The sequence below is a fragment of the Thalassophryne amazonica genome, chromosome 6 (assembly GCF_902500255.1).
Source record: "Thalassophryne amazonica chromosome 6, fThaAma1.1, whole genome shotgun sequence".
Classification (NCBI taxonomy): Eukaryota; Metazoa; Chordata; class Actinopteri; order Batrachoidiformes; family Batrachoididae; genus Thalassophryne; species Thalassophryne amazonica.
The window spans coordinates 41,774,735-41,796,768 of record NC_047108.1 but is presented as its reverse complement, the minus strand read 5'-3'; the positions used below and the strand labels follow the sequence as shown (position 1 = coordinate 41,796,768).

The 22,034-nt window shown below is 39.9% G+C and overlaps 1 protein-coding gene across 1 annotated transcript; it reads right to left on the bottom strand.

Moving 5' to 3' along the window:
- Positions 1–226: 226 nt before the first annotated feature.
- On the bottom strand, positions 227–20,261 carry emd (emerin (Emery-Dreifuss muscular dystrophy)). Its single transcript, XM_034171476.1, has 6 exons — positions 20,167–20,261; positions 17,582–17,660; positions 17,402–17,497; positions 3,012–3,046; positions 2,918–2,943; positions 227–248 (listed from the first exon to the last, which is right to left on the bottom strand). Exons 2-6 carry the CDS (start codon positions 17,658–17,660, stop codon positions 227–229), a joined length of 258 nt encoding a protein of 85 aa, XP_034027367.1. The 5' UTR covers positions 20,167–20,261.
- Between the last annotated feature and the right edge of the window lie 1,773 nt (positions 20,262–22,034).

Sequence of the window (22,034 nt, the reverse complement as noted above, 5' to 3'; positions counted from 1 at the left end):
CCCTGTACATGGAAAATAAGAACACGCTGCAACTAATCCATCATGTTTGATAATATGGAATTTTGCAGTAGTTTGAGAAAAAGTGAATGAAGGTTTTTAGCAAAGATGTACGTAAACTAAATGGCCTCAACTACTGTGAAGAACTTTAAGCATTTGAACAACCTCATGCTGAAGTACACCACATTACTCACTCTCATCGTGGTCCGATTCGTCCTCTTCAACAGGCTCAGTTTCCTCTGTGTTTTAACCTGAGTGGACAAACAGCTTTAATCAATCAGCAACTTCACATCTTTATTTAAGCAGTGTAGAAATTAATATCAACACCTTCTCTGCTCTCAACATATGTAAGGTTCATTTTATCTCTGAGGTATTGGGGCCAGTCTTTTTTTTTGGGGGGGGGGTGATTAATGTTGTAATTTGATAATTATGAATTTTATTTTTTTTAATTGAGACAATCTGTGGATCTTTTGAGTTAATCGGTGGAGCATACAGGTATTTTAAGTTAATTTTAAGTAAACAAGAAATATAATATTACACATTTTGCATCAAAGTATTACATATTTTCTTATTTCAAATGAGTTATTTGGGGGGAAAACAACTACCACTTTCACAAAAATATAAATGCAACACTTTTGTTTTTGCTTACATTTTTCAAGAATTGAACTTGGGGGGGGGATATGTAACAAGATAATCTATCCACATGGCTGGCGTGATTAAACGGTATGAATACTGTATGGGTGTTTTTTCCCCCCACACACTATGCCACAGATGTCACAGTTTGTCAAGGAGTTGGCATGCTGACTGTTACAGGTATGGATATCCATATCTGCTCCTCATAGTTTTCCTTGCTCTGTCATGGTGTGACAGACGCTATAATTACAGTGTGTTTGTGTTTTTGTGTGTGTTGTCGTAGCAGACTTTTTAAAGATTTTGCACTCAACACTTAAGTCTTTAAACATAACTTAGGACTGACACATCTTGTTTGAGATGTCTGTGACAGGTAACAAATACTTTCAATGCTCTGATTTTATCTCAAGCTAGTGAGGCAACCCCCCCTTCCCATTGGCCTAGGATTACCACTGTATAAAAAAAAAAGTCACAGAAAATAGAAAGCCTGATATAAAAACCAAAAATTGCTGCATTATGCAAAACACAATCTTAAAATATTAAAATACACTTTGTAGTACAGCAGTGAGTCATGCTCAATATGTTCATGAAGTACCACCTTTATAAAGTTCATAGGTTACACAGTTAATTTTATACAATAAAATATAAAAGAAAATTGCTTATAAAAAGTAAAGTTTTTTGCTCACTGCTTCTGTATTTCTCAGCACCTTGTGTTTTGCATTTACATGATTAATTTATCACAAATTTTTAAATTAGATTACTACTTTTTTGATTGCCTCACAGCCCTACTTACTGCTGCTGATATTACTAAATTAATACAGGTATTCTTTAGCGTTCATGACAGCTGCCACACACATGTATGTTGATAACTCGAGCCGCAAAGATGAACAGATTATGAAATCAATCGCCAACTATTTTGGGAATCAGTTAATCCCTTCAAAGATTTTTATTGTTAATTCACTCTATGTAGAGGACATACAGGAGAATTGAAATTCTGTTTTTCTCTCAACTTAGTAAAAAAAAATAAAATAGCAGTAAAAAGCTAAATAGACACTCTGGGGAAAATAATTCAAACCTATGTACAATTAGAGCACCACCTAAAACCTCTGCCAACACTAGCTTCCAATTCCACAAATTATTACCTTGGAAAGATTTTTAAGGTCAAAGTCCTGTTAGAAGTGGCTTTTCATAAGATAAAATATAATGCAAAATATAGATCAATGGGCTTTTCAATGTTAAAATCAAATATCTACTAAATACACAATACAGATCAGATGCGGATCAAACTTAGTCTATTCAATTGAGAGTGCCAGTTTAAAATATACATTAAATAGGGTTTTCAATGGCCACAAAATCTGTAATGTGGATGACACTTCGTCAGTCGATAAAGGATACCAAAGCTCTCAAAACTGAAAGAAATAAGATTTCTTGAGTCATGAATTTTAGAAAATTTGTTCAATGTTAAAGATGGGGATTTTTCCAATTTTCCAAGATTTATCCTGACTTTCACCTTGAAAACTGAATCAGTTCTTACCTATCAGGATATGAATTTCAGTAAAGATTTCATAACAATATATGAAAAATTGTGAGCTCCAGACTGTTCAAAATAAACAAACAGAGGCAAAAACATAACCTCTGTCTAACTTTGTTGGTGGAGGTAGTAATGGCAGTAGTGCAAACACAATAACAGCAGTAGAAAGTGAGGAGGTACAAAAAAGAGCAGCTTGTGAGCAGGTTGTGAGATTATTAATTTTCAAATTCTCTGATTTCAGCTTCTTAAATGTGAATATTTTCTGATTTTAGTATTTCCCTCTGACAATTACCCAAGTAAAGGGGTTGGGGATAAAACAAGACATTGGAGGGCATCATCTGGGGCTTTGACAAACACTGATCGATATTTTTCACAATGTTTGTACATTTTATGGACCAAACAACTAATGTATTACTCCAGAAAATAATCAACACATTAATTGATAATGAATGTAATTGTTTGTTGTAGCCTGATGAAATAATTCAGGATTTTATTTTCTGTATTTTTGTGTCTCGGAAGTAGCAAAGATGTATTCGAAATTCTTCCATTTTTCTTCCCTTCATGATGGGATTTGTAAACCAAATATTTTTTATGAAAAATATTTGAATGCAATGTTGAAAGTTAAAATGTAATTTATGGTTGTGATTTACTGGTAAAATAACCAAAGGATAATCGGCGTAATCTATATATGTGGTCGTAGCCTTCAGAAGATGGAGCTCTTGCACAGTGTGAGCGTGTGCATGTTGTAGCTGTACTCACATGTCTCCATAAGCTTCATGTTTGAGCTGTGAAACAAATAAATTAGTTCACATCAATTAAAACAGCCAATTGTAAGCAGATAGACAGAACTCACCGGAGTGTGGTATGTAATGTAGGTAATCTCCTCCTCTGCAATGGAGGGAAGAAAAAAAATTAACCCACTTTAAATCTCACTGGCACAAAGACACATCGTCATTCTGCAATCTTTTTTTTTTTTTTTTTTTTTTTTTAAATTTAGACCATTTTTACCTTTACATTCAATACACAATTATCCAGCTCAGGGTGATGGAGAGACCTTTGTCAGTGTGCACTGGCTGAGAGGTCAGCATCACACACATTCACACCCCTATATCACAGGATCCAAATAAATAATAAATTAGTTTAACATTTTGAAAAAAAAATTGTATATTTTGCAAAAGTTTTCTCCAGAAAAACACAAAAGTGATGTTGATGATGTCACCACAAATTACACATTTTATTGTTGAGTGTTTTCGGTTGAACACTGCAGTGAAAAAGCCAGAAATAATTTTATCTGTGTATAAGACACACTTCTAAAATTTCCATCCACCAAAGGTTGGCAGGATTGGGGATCACATCAGTGTTGTGGCCCATGATGGACTTAACTCATTACAGAAAGATCACCATTTTTGATAGAGAATAACATAACTGACAACATAAATTTCTGCAAGGAATCACCTCCATCCCACCCAAAAAGCAGTGTTTGTAGACTATGATGCAGTGTGCTTTTTGAAGCCAGGGTTACTTTTCAAGTTAGACAAAGAACAACATCCTACTGGATGGAGTTGGGGCGTCAGTAAGCATTCATCTTGCTTTTAGCCAATTGAGCTCATTCAAAGTACTTCACTTCTTTTGGCTTCTCCCTTCCTGCACAGCTGCACATGATGGATCCACATGATGATCTGGCATAGGTTTTACACTAGATGACCTTACTGATACAACTCCAGATGTACATGGAGAAGGGCACAGGTGTCTTGAACTGGGAACCTTCTGTCTTGAAAGCAAGCGCATTACACTTGAGTAATGAAGCAGAAACAGAACCAGGGTCTGGTTTAACACTGGTCCTCCATACAGGAAAAAAGCACCAAATCTAAAAAAAGACAGATTTTTCATACATGTAGCATCTTGGGGACGAGGAGTGAACAGCATATAAAGTCTATTGGTAAAAGTTTAGTTTAAGTCATCACTGCAAGAAGCTTATGTTTGCATTTTTTCCTGGCAGCAGAGAGAACGTTTCAGTCAGATTGAGTAACAAGACAGAGCACAGTGGTCAGAGAATGTGAGTCTTCACTTAAACAAAACCGAATCAGACAAACGAAATGTTATTTTGTGATGATTTCACAGTGGTGAAGATGTAAAACACAAATAAACAAAGCAAAAATTTCTTCTGCCTTTCTGTGGCACAGTCAAGTGCGTGTGCAGTACGGCCATTGTCAATTGTTGTGGGGATACTGATACAGATATTAAGGAATTAAAAAAAAAAAAAAAGCAAAACATGTATGATACCAATATAAAGAAAAAAGTTGAAGAAAATGCCTCACTGGAACAACTTCCCTTTTAATTTTTAATGCGTTATCCAAAAATAATGATTGCAACTATTTTGTTTAAAAAACATTAATAATAATAATAATAATTTTAAAATAGTAATTTTTTTATGGCATCAAAAAAACAAAACAAAAAATTCAGCACTTGCATGAACTGCTGATATATACGTATGTACAGATGTGGAGTGGACAGCCACATCTTAGCGCACACAGCACAGCGAGCCGCCTTCCAGCTGATCACTGACCAGAGACTCCCTGACAACTGCACAGAGACCACAGCCAGGACAGGTATAATAACCCTCTGGAGTCCAGGGTATAATTGGCCGTTTTGTTATGTGGGCCGCTGAAGAGGAGGTACTGCTGGCCCACCACCACCAGAGGGCGCCCTGCTTGGAGTGCGGGCTCCAAGCACAAGAGGGCGCCAGACCCAGAAGAAGTGACAGCTGTCACTCATCCTCAGCTCCAGCTGTCACTCATTCATCATCACCATCACCATAAAGGCCGGACTGCAACTCCACCTCCTCGCCGAGAAATCAACTACCGAAGAGGTAATTTCTCTGCTGACTCATATCGTTGAGTGATAATCTGAACTTCTTTTGCAGCCGTTTTCTGTGGTGTTCGTCCTTATCTGTGGGATTGGCGTTTGGTGTGATCAGCGACAGCTTCGCCTCACACCCCAAACCAAGATAAGTGGTTAAACAGGAGCTGCACGAGTGTGTGATTGGAGGTGGAGGTGCTCCCTCCTAACTGAGTGCAGACTGTGGATTACTGAGTGTGCGGATTCACACTCATTCATCTTGTCTTTGTTTTCTGCCAGCAGTGCCAGGGTCGACAGCCGAAGACAGAGGCCACCTGGGGATTCGGTACTTGGCGGCTCCGGTGTTCTTCAGACCGTGGTGGTGGAAGCCGTGTGGGACGCGGCTCCTCTCTCGTCGGGGTCTTCTATCTTCGAGCCTGCCCACACGTCACCTGGTGTTAATTGACTTTACTGATTTTGTGTGTTTAGTTTTGTGTTGTCACAACATTAAATTGTTACTTTTTGGCTTATTCATTGTCCGTTCTTTAGCGCCCCCTGTTGTGGGTCCGTGCTACGACACCTTCCCAACACGTTTTTGACTACTTTTGGTTTTACCTTTATAATTTACCTTTAAAAAGTGTTTACCTGGCCTTGTTTGGTGTCATTTTTTTCAGCACAACCTCACCTGGGTGACTTTATAGTTTCTCATTTATTCTGACCTACTGTATTAATACAGTGAACCTAAAAATCACGCAAAAAATATAAAATCGAGTCGAAAAAAGTTAGTTTTTTTACTGTGAAAACCACAGACGTCTTTAACGAACCATTTTCATAACTTCAAATGTAAATATAAACTGTAAATTTCAAAAACATATGTACAAATGTAGCAAAAAAAACAAAAAAAAAAAACAAAGTTAAATAGAACTATTTACATAAATGCAGAAAATGCTTCAGGCGTTTTTTGTACAATTATTTACAAAACAGTCAGATATCACAATAAGATTTAGAATTTAAATACACAACCCTGAACCCAATGAAAGACTCGTTAGCAGGCTTTTAGTGAGCCTTTCATTGGATTCAGGTGTCTTGGAACAGGGAGACAACTAAGAGTGTCAGGAAAGTTGATCTCTAGGACCGAACTTGGGCACACCTGTGCTAAACTATTTAGAAAACAATCAGATGTCAAAATAAGATTTAGAATGTAAATATAAAATGGTGAATTTCAAAACCATATGTACAATGTAGTGCAGGACATGCTAAACTATTTGTGCCACTCAAAAAACAATTCCTGTCCAACACAACACAGAGGGGCACATCACAGGACTGACACTTCCACAGTGTGTCACTTCTCTTGTTGCCCATGTGAAGGCACTGTTGGCACCTCAATCTGCCTTTTGGCAAGGATCTGTGCCTGTCACAATTGGCACAGGAACGAGGTTCTGGCTCCTGTTCTGTGCGACACCTGTATTGTCTGTGCCACGCAGTTGACACACCAGCTCCACCATAAAGTCCTTGTGTGTCATGGGCTGCACTTGCTTGACACTGCTGATCTCACGATGCAAGATGAATGCATTTGTGGTTGCAATTTCAAGGAAGTGCAGCAACACTGTCCTGTACCAGTGTACAGTTTTCCGATGGGTGGAGTAGTACTGAATGAGCTGGTCAGATAGGTCGACTCCACCAATGTTTTTATTATAAGCCAACACTGGGGTAGGACGGGGAATGTCTTTCACCGTCCAGCGTCCATCCTTCGCATCCTTCACCCTTCTCCACACTGTGTCACCCAAAAAAAATGATGGATGGTGGAGCACACAGACACCTCCCGTGTGTCCATCCACTTTACAAACACCAGAGACCCCTCTCATATCCATCTTATAGATCCTCTTTCAGAATTTTTGTGAGCGCATTTGCCCTCCCTCTGGGGCATCCTCGTCTGTTCTCCCTGTATGTGGCACATGCCCTAAACTTCATGTTAGCCAGGTCCATGAACAGTTTGGGACTCATGTAAAAATTGTCCAGGTAAATGTGGTACCCAGTACCAAGCGAGGATGGCTGGATCAGGTTCATGACTACACTGTACAACAGCCCATGCTCACTTGTGGTCACGGTCTTGCCAGTGTAAATGGTGAACTTGAGTGTGTAGCCATTACTTGAAATAGCCAACACAAAACGTTTCATGCCCCATTTTGTTGGCTTGTCCTTCAAATATTGAGTCATTCCAGTTTTTGCCTTCATTGCCACCATCCTTTCATCCACTGCCAGCTCCCTCCTCGGGTGGTAATAAGCCTGGCAGGCACTGAGGATATCATCATAAAGAGGCCTGACTCAAAACAGTTAGTCATGACTTGCTGTTCCCTTTTTCTATCATTTTCTACATCCTCATCTGAATCACTTAGGTGGATGTTCCAGAATATTGATCTAAATCTGTCTCTGGACATTACTTTCGCTGGAAAGGGCAAAGACAAAATGTGACTGTTTGTTTCCAGTGGTCCTGGAGTCTTGGCAGTGACACCAACAACACGTATATCAGACGTCCAAAAAATTTGTACAGATCTTCCATTTCAATGTCTGTCCAGTTGTATTTTTTCCCTAATGCCTTGTTTTTTTGCAGCAATTTTATTGGTGTTGGTGCAAATTGTTCTAATTGTGTCAGTTGCAAAAAACAAAAGAAAAAGGTCTTTTAGACTCTGGATGGAAAGTGTATCAACCTAGACTCCTGGTGTTCTCCGAGGCTGAAATCTGCTCACTGCTGGACCAGTGTCTGCATCCTCCTCCGTGTTCCAGCAGTTAGCGTTGGGGTGTGTCTCTGCTGTGCATCCGAGTGGAGATCTGGATCTGGAAACAGAAGTGCAAGCTCCAACCCTCTCTCCAGATCGCCATGCACATGTTGGTGGATCCACCTGCTTTGGTTGCTCCTCCAGAACAGAAGAGGGATCATCTCTTTCATGACCAGAATCCTCACTGTCTGTTTCAGACTCTGACAATGCGCTGCGCGCTTTGTCTTCCTCCAGTTCAAAAAATAACTGAAGCACCTACTCCACATTCATAAAATGCCTCATTTAAAAAAAAACAAAAACAACAAAACACTAACCGTACACGCTCCCCACTAGCAACAAAGAGAAAATGCACACACATTCAGACCCACGTGTGGTGGGTGGGCTATGATCAAACACACGTGGGTTATTGAACATGTGGGGTTAGTGAATTCTGATTGGTGGAAAATCTCAGGAGCCAACCAATGAGGAAGAAGGAGTCATATTTCTTATCACTGCTGTTGCTGCTGCAGTAGAGAAAGAAATGATCCTTTTGGCTGTGTGTGTGTACATAAACATGCAGTGAAAATTTACAATGTTCATGAAAACACATGGTGTAAAAATAATATGTCAGAAGTTATACTAGGCCTATTAACAAAATTTAAAAAGTGCTATAAAGGTTGATGTCTCCAAGTTCAACACGCATTTAAAGGAAGCCACAGAGTGCAGAAGATTGAGTGTTACATCTGCTTAAATAGGACATGTGACTTTTTACGCGAGGGCATCATTCAACTTCAGTGGGTTAATAAGTACTACAATTAACTACATACACAATTACATAACAAATAACTAAAAAAAAAAAAAAAAATCACATAACACAGAAAGAGTGACACATTGGTGTGTGTGCACTGACAGGGGGTGTGGCCGCCGATAGCAGCAGCTGTTGAGATCTCTGGTGCTGGACGTCACGGCTGGGGAACACATACCGTGTTTGACGGACATGGCCTTACAACTGTCCACTATGATGCATGTGTGTCCTCACGTGGACATACATTAAAACATATCGCTGTTGCGACGGACTGCAGCAAGCCAGCATATGGCGCGCATGGTGCGCCACCCACAGGACACGCGTGTGGGGCCAGACACGCCAGGCCAGCAGATGTGGACATGATAAGAGCACACTGCTTCATTCATGTCATGTCATACAGTGAGGAAAATAAGTATTTGAACACCCTGCAAAGTTCTCCCACTTAGAAATCATGGAGGGGTCTGAAATTTTCATCTTAGGTGCATGTCCACTGTGAGAGACATAATCTTAAAAAAAAAAATTAAAAAAAAATCCGGAAATCACAATGTATGATTTTTTAATAATTTATTTGTATGTTACTGCTGCAAATAAGTATTTGAACACCTGTGAAAATCAATGTTAATAATTGGTACAGTAGCATTTGTTTGCAATTACAGAGGTCAAACGTTTCCTGTAGTTTTCACCAGGTTTGTACACACTGCAGCAGGGATTTTGGTCCACTCCTCCATACAGATCTTCTCTAGATCTTTCAGGTTTGGAGTTCAGAGGAAACACTTCCGGGGGCGCTGCCTGCTGCTGACCCTGTGCTCACTGTTTGTCTGTTAGCGTTATTAAATTTGTTTTAACGTATTTTTTTTAAGCAGTTCATTGGTTTAATGTGGATGTGACCTGTCAGAACTTCACTGCACTTTGCACTTTGGACCTTATCGTCGCAATGAAAATCGCACTGCTGTGGATCATTTTCTGCCTATCAGCGTTTGCGCACGGGAGCTGCCTCACAAGCCGGCAAAGCTTCCTTACCTACACCAGAGAGCATCTTTTGTCACTTCGCTCACCTGGTGGGGTTCCTTCAGTTTGTCTACCTGCGGACTGTCAGGAAATCTGACGGCCTCTTAAATGTCTGGGGAAGAGGAAAAAGCGTGGCTCCAGGGGAGGCGTGAGGCACCGACTCTGGAGACGCCGCAGCAGATTCCCGTTGCCTGTCATCACTCTGTCTAATGTCCGCTCAGTAAGCAATAAACTCGATGAACTTGTGCTGAGAGCCGACCATGACAGTGAATTTAGACAGAGTAATCTTGTGTGTTTGACGGAAACATGGCTTAAAGATCATCACGATACACCGAGCCTGTCAGGCTACACTGCTGTCAGAGCGGACAGGGACGCGCGCACTGCGCACAAATCCATCGGAGGGGGTCTATGTTTGTTTGTGGATAACAGCTGGGCCACTCAATACAGCATACGAGAGCAAGTATGCACACCTGACTATGAGATACTGACTGCATCTTTTAGACCCTTTTATCTTCCGCGGGAGTTCGGACAGATCACTGTCATTCTTGTATACGTGTCCGGTCCAGATGACGACACAGCAGGAGAGAGAATAGCAGAGAGCTATAATAATGCACTCACCCGCTCTGCTGACCAGCCCGTTTTCATTCTGGGTGACTTTAACTCCTGCAGTCTGTCTGACCATCTGCCCGCTCTACAGCAATATGTAGACTGTCCTACACGTCTGTATCGCACGCTTGACCGTTGCTATGGCAAGCCTGGGAAGGTCTACACTGATGGGCAAATCCAGTAAGAAATGTGATGCTCTTACAACCATTAATCAATGTTTTGTTGATGAGTTAAACTGTTTCTTCTGTAGATTTGATAAAGTGGATGATAAACAGGAATGTGATGAGATCTGTAAAAATCTTCCTGCAGGAGCCCCCACAGCCATCACTGAAAGTCTTGCTAAACTGAAGCCAAACAAGGCCACTGGCCCAGATGGCCTGAAAGCCCGTCTACTCAAAGACTGTGCTCCTCAATTAAAAGGAGTCTTTTCCAGATTGTTTAATTCCCTTCTTGTCACAGGAGTGCCCAAATCTTGGAAATTCTCCATAATAAGGCCTATACCAAAAAAGCCAGGGGCAAGCAAACCTGAAGATTTTCGGCCCATTGCCATAACCTCCATATTATGTAAAACTATGGAGAGAGTTTAGTTGACGTCCTGACCACCACAGTGGTCAGTGAACTAGACCCTCTGCAGTTTGCCTATAAGAGGGACAGAGGTACTGATGATGCCGGATTGATCTTGCTGGACATGATCTCAAAGCAGCTTTCACTTGCTAAAGCATACGCTCGGGTTTTGTTTGTAGACTTCAGTGCAGCTTTTAATTCTATGAAATTACATATTCTTCTGAAAAGGCTGGCTGATTTAAATGTTGAAAAGGGCCTGATGCTCTGGATCAGAGACTTTCTGTCTTGTCGCCCTCAAAGAGTTTGTGCTAACAACATTCTGTCAGGAGAGCTCATCATAAGCACTGGCTGCTCACAGGGTAGCGTTCTTTAACCTCTGCTCTTCTCTTTTTTACAAATGAATTTGCAGTTAATGACACAAACTTTAAACTGATTAAATACGCGGATGACATGGCCCTAGTCGGCCTGCTACAAAAGTGTGACTCCTCTGGCGAAGCCGCCTATCTCGCTCACACTAAGGCTCTTGAAGCTTGGTGTCTCGACAGCCAGCTGGAAATCAATGTGTCTAAGACAAAGGAGCTTGTTTTTCACACAAAGCAAGAACTGACCGTGCAACCAGTTTCACTCGATGGCCAGCTTGTTGAAACAGTTGAAACTTTTAAATATCTTGGTACAGTTCTTGATAGTCACTTGAGCTTCTTTGAAAACACTGATTTTATCTTTAAGAAATGTTCACAGCGACTCAGTCTTCTCAGAAGATTGAGTTGTCTTGGTGTTAATCCGCAGATTTTAGAGCTTGTGTATTCTGCACATATTGAGAGTATTTTAACATTTCATCTTTGTGTTTGGTTTGGTCACTTGAGTTGTAAATGTAGGGACAAATTAAATAGAATTGTAAAAATGGCGGGGAAAATTGTGGGAAAACCCCAGAAGACTCTGACCCACATTTACGCTCACAGGATGATGAGGAAAGCTGAGAGAGTCCTGGCAGACAGCTCTCATCCTCTGTCCTGTCAGTTTGAGCTCTTGAAGTCTGGGAGGCGCTACAGAGCTCCTCTGGCCAAAGGTTCTTTCAAAAAATCTTTTATACCAAATGCCATCACCATAATGAATACATGACCCCATCCATCCCCCTTCAATATGGTGCAGTCGTCCTGTCCCCTTTGCAGAAGAGCACATCTAGAGTATGATGTTTCCACCCCCATGGTTCACGGTTGGGATGGTTTTCTTGGGGTTGTTCTCACCCTCTAAACATGGTAAGTGGAGTTGACTCCAAAAAGCTCTATTCTGGTCTCATCTGACCACATGACCTTCTACCATACCTCTTCTGGATCATCCAGATGGTCACTGGTGAACGTCAAACGGGCCTGGACATGTGCTGGCTTGAGCAGGGAGACCTTGCTGCCCTGCAGGATTTTAAACCATGACAGCATCATGTGTTGCTAATGTAATCTTTGTGACTGTGGTCCCAGGTCTCTTCAGGTCATTGACCAGGTCCTCCTGTGTAGTTTTCTCAGACTTTCTCAATCATCCTTACCCCACAAAGTGAGATCTTGCATGGAATCCCAGAGCGAGGGAGATTGACAGTCATCTTGTGTTCTTCCACTTTCTAATAAGTAATCATAACAGTTGTTGTCTTCTACCAAGCTGCTTGCCTGTTGTCCTGTAGTCCATCCAGCCTTGTGCAGGTTTACAGTTTTGTCCTTGGTGTCCTCAGACAGCTCTTTGGTCTTGGCTAAGGTGGACAGGTTGGAGTGTGATTGATTGAGTGTGTGAACAGGTGTCTTTTATACAGGTAAAGAGTGCAGAATAAGAGGGGTTCTTAAAGAAAAATTAACAGGTCTGTGTGAGCCAAAATTCTTGCTGGTTGGTAGGTGTTCAAATATTATTTGCAGCAGTAACATACAAATAAACTATTTAAAAAAAAAAATCATACATTGTGATTTCCGGATTTTTTTTTAGATTATATCTCTCACAGTAGACATGCACCTAAGATGAAAATTTCAGACCCCTCCATGATTTCTAAGTGGGAGAACTTGCAAAACCGCAGGGTGTTCAAATACTTATTTCCTCACTGTAACTGTACGTCTGTGACCATGGGTCATCTACAGAGGAACAGACGGTACTTGTATTGTCTGCTCGATAAGAGGGATTCAATAAAATGCTGTTTTTTACGGTGTGTGGTTTTTATTTTATTTTTTCTCCACAGCAGAGGCGCAATGTGGTGCAACACATTCCAGCTGCTCACCTGTATTTGTGCATGTACGTGCACAAAACCGTCACCAGTGTGTCGTGTACGCATCCCTGTGCGTCCCTCATGACAGGAGGTGGAATGTTTCGTGCTTCCCCATTTCATGTTTGGTTCGTGGATTTTCTTCTGGTTTCTGCGTCTTTCATGTTATGTGTGAAGGGGCCCTAAGTATAGCACATGTAAACCATCACTTTTACATCCAGTTTTCTTCAGACAAGTCAGTCCAGGTGTCTAGGTGTGCTGGTGGCTTTCCTCTCTAATCTCTCTCTTGCAAAGTCACTCAGTTTTTGAAAACCGGTTTGTGGGACTAATAAAGTAATATCTCATCATATCTTAAATTAATATCATTAGGCAATATGCATACATTTGAAATTACACATTTTAACAGGAAAAGCTCAATGTAATTATGATATGTAATTTATGTCAGATTTTCAAAGTAAGATCTTCAAAATAATGAAATACACAGTCAGTTCTAGAAAATTTGGTTTGACAACAGCAGACTAACTGCACCAACTCGACTAAAGGTCTGGAGCACTTTTGGTTTGGGTTTTGTTTGCATTTACAAAAATAAATAATTAAATTAAATTAAAATTGGTGAATGCAAAAGTTAACTCTGTCGTACACACCAGTTATGAATGAATCTGTCAGCAGGAGTTATTTTTGCCTTAAGCCTAATATTTTTAGGCAACAATGTGCACAAACCTCACTGTATGAAGTGAAGCAAGAGAAAGGTCTGCAGGAAAATAGACACAAAGGTAAAACTGAACTGTTAACAAATCCAATCATGTACAGATGTGAGTAAATAATGAGTTTTATTCTGGAAAAATAACTTCTCAGTGATACATTTAATCTCTCTGCCAGCTCCAGCTGGGGCACAAGACGTACATTCACAAACAGTACATACACACAATCTGTGGTTAAACCATGTGTATGCATGACTGACGCACAAATCCAGGATTAATCAATATCTTCACACCTGATTTTACTCATACACTGCGAACAAATTTAGAACATCTTCACGCAACTGGGGCTTCATCATTTGTGCTTAGCCCCAGTTTGTCCTAAAAATATAAAGACACACACTTTAACTAAATGCCACAGTATATTAACACTATTCCTTTCTATAAATGGCAATATTAATATTTAATATTATTACATTAAATGGATTATTTATCCTTAATAAATTTTCAAAAATAAAAAAAAACTTTTTTTCACATTGTCATTATGAGGTACTGTGTGTAGAATTTTGAGGTTAAAAAATATACAGTTGTGCTCAAAAGTTTACATACCCTGGCAGAATTTTTGCTTTTTTGGCCATTTTTAAGAGAATATTAATGACAACACAAAAAACTTTTTTCCACTCATTGTAAGTGGTTGGGTGAAGCCATTTATTGGTCAAACAACTGTGTTTACTCTTTTTTTATCAAAATGACAAGAGAACTACCCAATGAACCTGATCAAAAGTTTACATTTTGTATCACCAGTTATCCATCTTCATGATGAAGTGGTATAGAGAGGATTTTCTTAAAAAGAACACCTGAAAGTTTAGCTACAAATTGCCAGAAAGGTACATCTGAGATGCAAGCCTGGATTTGATCTGTTTTGGTGAAAGAAAATCCTTCTCTGCTCTACTCCACTATGAAGCTAAGAGTAGTGATGTAAAATGCAAAGCTCGCACTGTGCACAATTTCTCTAATCATAGCTACATAAGCCATAACTTCTCCTGGCTTGTCTGGGTGTCTTGGTGGCTTTCCTCATTCTTCTAATTCTTGCACAGTCAGTCAGTTTTGAGAGCTGTCTACTCCATGCAGATTTACCATAAAGTGCCATACTGTTTGTATTTCTTTGTAATTAACGTAAATAAAGTCCAAGACATATTCAGTGGCAATTTTACCAATCAGAGAGCCTCGTCCACAACAACCACAAAAGACTCCAAGCTGTCATTGATGTTCAAGGGGGCAATACACGGTATTAAGAACAGGGGTATGTAAACTTTGGATCAGGGTCATTTGGCCAGTTCTCTTGTCATTGTGGTTTAAAAAAGAGGAAACAGTTGTTTGACAATAAATGGCTTCAACCAACCACTTACAATGAGTGAAAAAAAAGTTTTTGTGTTGTCATTCATATTCTCTTAAAAATGGCCAAAAAAGCAAAAAATCTGCCAGGGTATGTAAACTTTTGAGCACAACTGTATAGATATTTCATCCATTTGGAATAAGGCTGTAACATAAACAAATATGGAAAAATGAAGCGCTGTGAATACTTTCCGGATGCACGTAGGAAATAAAGAATGAATTACTCATGCACTGACCTAATTATATGAACTTGATGCCTTTTCATCTTCCATTCGTTGTCATCAATTAAAATCTTCAACTTTAAACAGCCGAGTTAGTTTACAGTGGAGTATATGAGTGTTTATTTTGCATTATACAGTTTAACTTTCGTTAAAATTGTTTATTGGCCTATAATTGATCAGTCACGCACAACAAGTTCTCCTACTGTTAAATTGCGCATCTGTAGTTGTCTTTAATTTATTAATTGTTAGCATATTAAAGGAAATGGAGGGTTTATAAAATTACATTGTTAACCAAGTAAGTTACTTTAGCAGCAGCAGTGCTACTTTCATTCCTATATGTTCGACTGAACTGCACTCAATTACAGAAAACAAGAAACTGCAACTATCTCTATAATCTATATACATAAAGGGGCTACGTCTGTCTGTCTGTTTGTCTGTCCGTCCGGGATAAACTCCCAAACTATAATATGTAGCCCTAAAACTATATATATTCTGAATCACGACATGGTGAACAAACTGGTACCATTTTTTTTTTTTTAAGTTGAACTGAAAATTACCCCCAAAATAGCCATTTATGTAAGACCATACAGTGTTGTACCATGTGTTGATAAACTTCCAAACTATAATATGTAGCCCTAAAAACGATATACATATATTCTGAATTCTCATGACATGGGGAACAAACTGGTACCATTTTTTAAAAGTTGAACTGAAAATTACCCCCAAATAGCCGGCTGTGGGTATGACCAGGCAGATTCAAATTTCCAGCCCTGTATGTGTGTTGGCCATCTCTGTTTAGTTAATCCCTTTCTTCAGCTACTTTATGTTCTCAACGGTTAAGCACCTGACTGTCCTCTACACCCAGTTTGCCTTCCTGTCTGAATACATTCATTTATGTTTGTAAAATTGCAATGTAAAAACAGTGAAATACACCACTACCTCAATTCTGATTCATTGATATTTACATTTACTGTTACCTACCGTTTGTGTGTAATTTTGTTATAAATTTGATCGCAACAAAGTCTGCATGAAGGACTTCAAATGTGTTTGTCTTTTAACCAAGTATTCCACTTAGTTTGGGGAGTCCACCTCTTATAGTTCTGCTGGACAAACTTTAGCCCATTAACTATTATATTTATAAGACATCAGCATTCTAAAAATAAATGTTGGGCAATTGTTTTGATTAAATGATTGGCATTTGGCTTATGTCTAAAACAGGTTAACCCGGGCAGCTCCGAGGACCCCAGCTAGTTATAAATAAATGGACCTGTGAATGATGGTTTTTAGCAGATCATCACTTTTTAGTCACTCCAACAAATTCCACTTAATGATGACATTACCTTCTCCTCTGTTTAGTTATTATGGTCTGGGACTTCGGTTTTTTGAAACTAATGTTTATGTGAAAAACCATCTGAACCTCAGGGCACAGAGCATTCACAGCCCCGTCCAGGCTTTTTTGTTTTAAACACGTCTCCACAGACAACATGCTAAGAAAGTGCGCCTTTTATTTGCCTTCACCTTCGACTGCATTATTTCTGCTGTTGTGAAATTCTTGTCATTAGTAACTTTTGGGGTCATCTCTTAGTCATAACCAACGTCTGTCACCTTCCCTCATCATTCTTCACAGCACCCCAAACTGATGTCCTTGTACTGAGGAATAGAGGCATGGCAGTATACAGATTGCAGCCTGTGTGCACGCTCCTGTCAGATTAGAATGATCCTGATTCACAAACACACACACGATGGTGTAAACTGGCAGGTGCACGTGTCACGAATCCACTGGTAATTTGCCAGCAGTTATTTTACATGAAGAGTGAAACCATTTCTGCGCACATATTTGTGAACGAGGCCCATTTTTGTTGTAGTTTGTAGGACTATAAGGTGCACACCTTGTGACCTGCTGCCAACATAAGAGAGTTTCCTGCTTGAAATCCAGCACATAACCACAGCCGGAGTCACCTCAGCAGCAGAAAATGTACTCGATGAGAAGGAAACTGACAGATTGTCAATTTAGAACAGGACAGTTTAATTCTTTTGGGAGGAAAAAATAAAAATGCCATGTCACAGACATGAAACATTTTTACAGTTATGAAATAAATGGGACTCCTGGGCAGCCTACCTTCCTCTCTGTAGTAGGTCTTATCAGAGGAGGCTTTTGGTCCGGCTTTCTCCATAGCTTCTTCAAGCTTCTTCTCATACAGCTTTCGAGTGGAGCCTGTCACAAACACAGCAGAATGATTCAGCGCTCTTCACGTACATTCACTCAACAAAACACTGAGGTGTTTGATTTTCTTCTTACCCACTATGGGTCCATGGTTAATGTCATATTCAGTCAGCAGCTGGCTGAGCTCATCATCAGTTTTGTCACTCCAAGACATCTGCACACAGACAGCTGAAGTCATTAGACAAAAAAAAACTATTTTGATCACTGATTGTTATCCTATCACAACACCTTGGCCTTTTGCACACCTGTATTTGCACAACAACTGAACTCTTGCACAACCGTATTTTGTACAGTGAGGGAGCAGCCGAAGGGACTTACTTATTTTTGCTTTTATTTACATCCCCTAGTCTACATTATCTTATTTAACCCCCAGGACCTTTTGAAGCCTGATTTTGTATCATGTTATAGTAAGTAAGTCCCTTCGGCTGCTCCCTTGTTTGCACTCGGGGTCGCCACAGCAAATCCAAGGTGGATCTGCATGCTGAATTGGCATTGGTTTTACGCCGGATGCCCTTCCTGACGCAACTCCACATTACATAGAGAAATGTGGCAGGGTGGGATTTGAACCAGAAACCTTCTGCACTGAAACCAAGCGCATTAACCACTATAAAGTTATGTGGAAGCATATATGGTATGACAATAAAAAATCTCTGAATGAGCGGAATCACAAATTTTCCAGCTTTTTTTCCCCTATGAGTGATTCTGCCAGCAGCGCGCATGTGTGTGTGCGTGTGTGTAAGGACAGTTGTGCTGCTCATGACCCCTAATGGGAGCAGCTGAAAATAATAATAATGTTCTATCTTTGGTGGTTTATTTAAAGTCTTACTTCAACAATAACTGCAGTCGAGGATCGACTGTATAATTCTCAGTTCCACAATACCACTGTCTTAATTTCCAAGTTATTGTTATTCACGTTAAGATATTTGAATATAGTTATTGTGATAACAAGAAAACAATGTTTCTGACAGAAATGGCTGAGGGAGACAATTTATTATCAAAGCATTTATTACTAATAAAGTTAAAGTCTGGGAAATGTGAATAACTGCAATGCAGGATGATTTAAGGTTTGCGCCCTTAAATTTTCTGCTTGTGTTTTCAGTAGGGGGTTACAGTGCTCCTACTAAAAAAAATAAATTATTCTGGAGCCCTGGAATGTACAATGTAACACAGAATCATGGGATGAAATGTCCTTAAGTCACCCTGACAATAAAGAAGGCGGAAGAAGTTCGCTTGTAATTGCCGATACGTCTCACTAAATCTGTCACAACAGAGACAATAAAGCAAACTTATTACAGCAGTTTGGACTGACAGTTTCTGGGGAGGGCAACCGCTTTGAAACAGCTATTTGGAAAACATATTCCATTTTTATTTATTTATTTATTTTTTACAAAGTCACTCATCTTCAACCGCTTACTTCAATCAAGGGTCACGGTGGGGGGACAGACAAACACATTCACACCACTCGCGCACCTATGGACAATTTAAAGTTTCCAATCCACCTAACCTGCATGTCTTTGGATGTGGGAGAAAGCTGGAGCACCTGGAGAGAACCCACGCAAACATGAGAATAACATGCAAACTCCACGCAGAAAGGCCACAGTTGAGAATCAATCCCATGACCTTCTTGCTGTTAGGCAACAGTGCTAACCACTAAGCCACTGTGCTGCCCTGGGTACAAACTAGATTGTGTAATTTCAAGTATGCCTGGGTGATATATCGATTCTATTGATTATTTGAGTTTTTTGTTGCGGACGTTTTAAAAATAAAAAATGTGAGTTTTTTTTTCTCCTCTTGCTATGACGCACCTTTGCCCAGAGGAACTTCTGTAGCTTCCTCCTCCCATTTCCTTCACACAATAACATGGCAAGCATTAACAAGAGCGAGAAATTTGTTCCCAAGAAAGGAATAGTATCATCAGTGGTTTGGACTGGTTTCTTCCAGTCAAGAAAGTGCAATGTTTTCTTCTTCCAGTAGGGCTTCATCTGAAACTATCAAAGCTTCCCACCTGGTATTATCCCACTGAAAGGTTGGACAATATGACACCTTTAAAGAGCTACAAACCAACAGCACGAGATGTTAAACAAGATACAGTACACGATTAAACTAAATGTTAGCTAGCTATGAACTAGTTTTAAACAGTTCTATACCAGTGACAGACTTTAAGTGAATAAAATTTGGATTTTGGAATATTGTTTGGTCATAAAAAGTAATTTAACATTCTGGATTACAAGAAATTGGCATGTATTTTAATTATTTATTTATTTTTTACAAAGTCTGACCTAAATAAATGTTGATTATTGATCAAGTAATCCGTCCGGATGGATGAATGTCTGGAGACTGAAAGCTGCTTTTCCAGGTTGAATCCAAAAAGCTCTGAAACACAAACTGTAGGTGCAACTTCTTCTAAATGTTCATCCTAAACTCAGGATTAACGCTTCTGTAATATCGTGTTGTGGTACTAGCGACATTTTCACGGGTATTATGTGCAAAACTCCTTGATTAAAACTTCATCCTCAGCAGAAAGAAGGAATTCAGCCACTGAGCCAGCGTTCACGCGCGCGTTTTTTCAACATATTATTGTAACGTAAGCTAGCTTGTCGCGCGATTACTCGCAGCAGCAAAACTATCCGTTTGAATCTTAAGTGAAATCTTTCGCTTACCTCTGCGGAAAAAAAAGAGATAAAATTGTTGCTAAATGTTAGGGCGAGGCTGAGAAAGAACACAGCAGTGGGTGTGGCTTATGCCAACATCTGACCTACGTAATATGGCGCGTCTAGGCCCTACGCCCACTACTACGACTACTACACTAAGAATTTATTTGTGTACTAGAGCACTTTCCAAAATGTGTTGTACAAGGTATTTCACATATCTACTCCCATAAAAGACCAACCTAAAACACAACTTAAAATCTTCACTGAAAAGTATGTTGGTAGATAATAACAAAACTCAAACTACATTATTTACACCAACTGTTTATAACTAGATGTAACTAAATGCTTTAAGCCAAAGTTTAAAAGATTTAATAGCATTTGACTGAACAGGCAACGTTTATTAAGGAATTGGACAATTGCTCACCAAATTTTCAAAACTGTGTTTGTTGCATTGACAAGTCATCACATTAACAGGTTTGAATTTATTTTAAGTGTTTCATATCTTTCACTCACTCACTCATCTTCAACTACAGACAGTTGCCCAGTACAGATGTCCTGTCGAGATTATTGGGTATTTGGATGTTATCTCGCTGAAAAAGTCAGGGTGGTGTAGCCCTTCTACTTAAGTGTGAAGCCACATTATGTGTGGTGCAAATATTTGCCGGAAATGGATCACTTTGCCCAGTTCTGGATCACGACACTCTGCCTCACTTTGGGGGCATTCCTGGCATCTGGCTGGAGCCCTTCTAATGCAGAATGATACACACTGTGCCCGGTTCAATGTGTTTTGAACACAAAATTATATAAATTATACTTATTAAATGAGAATTGACTTAGTTTCAAAAGGCACTGTTATACATTTTTACAAGCAAAAAATGAAGTGTGGAGGTGAGATTTCTCCCGAATTAAAAAGTAAAAGGCCCCACATTCATGCCCATTCGTGATGTTGAGATGAGCCCCAAAGTCCACATGACTCACAAGTACTGACACGAGGCTGCTGCTTCAGTGATCCACAACCGGCAAATTTTCGCATCAGAGATAAATGCGCGCAGCAATTAAACAGCAAGACATAACACACTGACATTTTCTACCCAAGTAAGTAAGTATTTTCCCACTCTAGAACCAATGACACTGAACGGCTAACTCACCTTTACTACGTTTTAGAGATCGTTACTTTCAAACTTGCAGGAATGAGTGAGTCAGAAAAAACACGCACACCGCAGACACCAGATGTTTTGATTCCTCTGCTGATCACAAAGATGGCTGGATCCGGTCGAGTTTGTGGTCGTTTGTAGACAGAACATCAATCTTTCCATTGGTACCAAGTATTAGCTTATTCACGCTGATTACGAGAAACGGCGGCGCAAATACTACAGCAGTGATCCGGAACTGGGCAAGTGACTGTACTTATCCAAGATCGGGTTTCATGAGTCTGGAACCTATCCCAGCAGGGCATGAGGCGGGGTACACCCTGGACGTCTGTCAGAGAGCCACAAACTATAGACAAACAAATACATTCACACCCACACAAACACCGGACAATTTAAAGATTCCAGTCCACCCAGAGAGGACCCACGCAAACACAGGGAGAACATGCAAACTCCACACAGAAAAGTCACAAGTGGGAATCACTTCCATGACCTTCTTGCTGTGAGGCAACACTGCTAACCACTAAGCCACTGTGCTGCCCACCAATAAATTATCATTAATTATATAACAGCTGAGTGGATCCTTGTCATTTGATTGGTGCTTTGTATGTCATGTGACATGCATTGTTTGTCCCATTTGTATTGCATTGCATTTAGAGTGCAATTTGGTTCCATTTAGTGTGCAAATTTGGTTCTGTACCTTTGGTACCATTGCACTCTGCGCGTGCA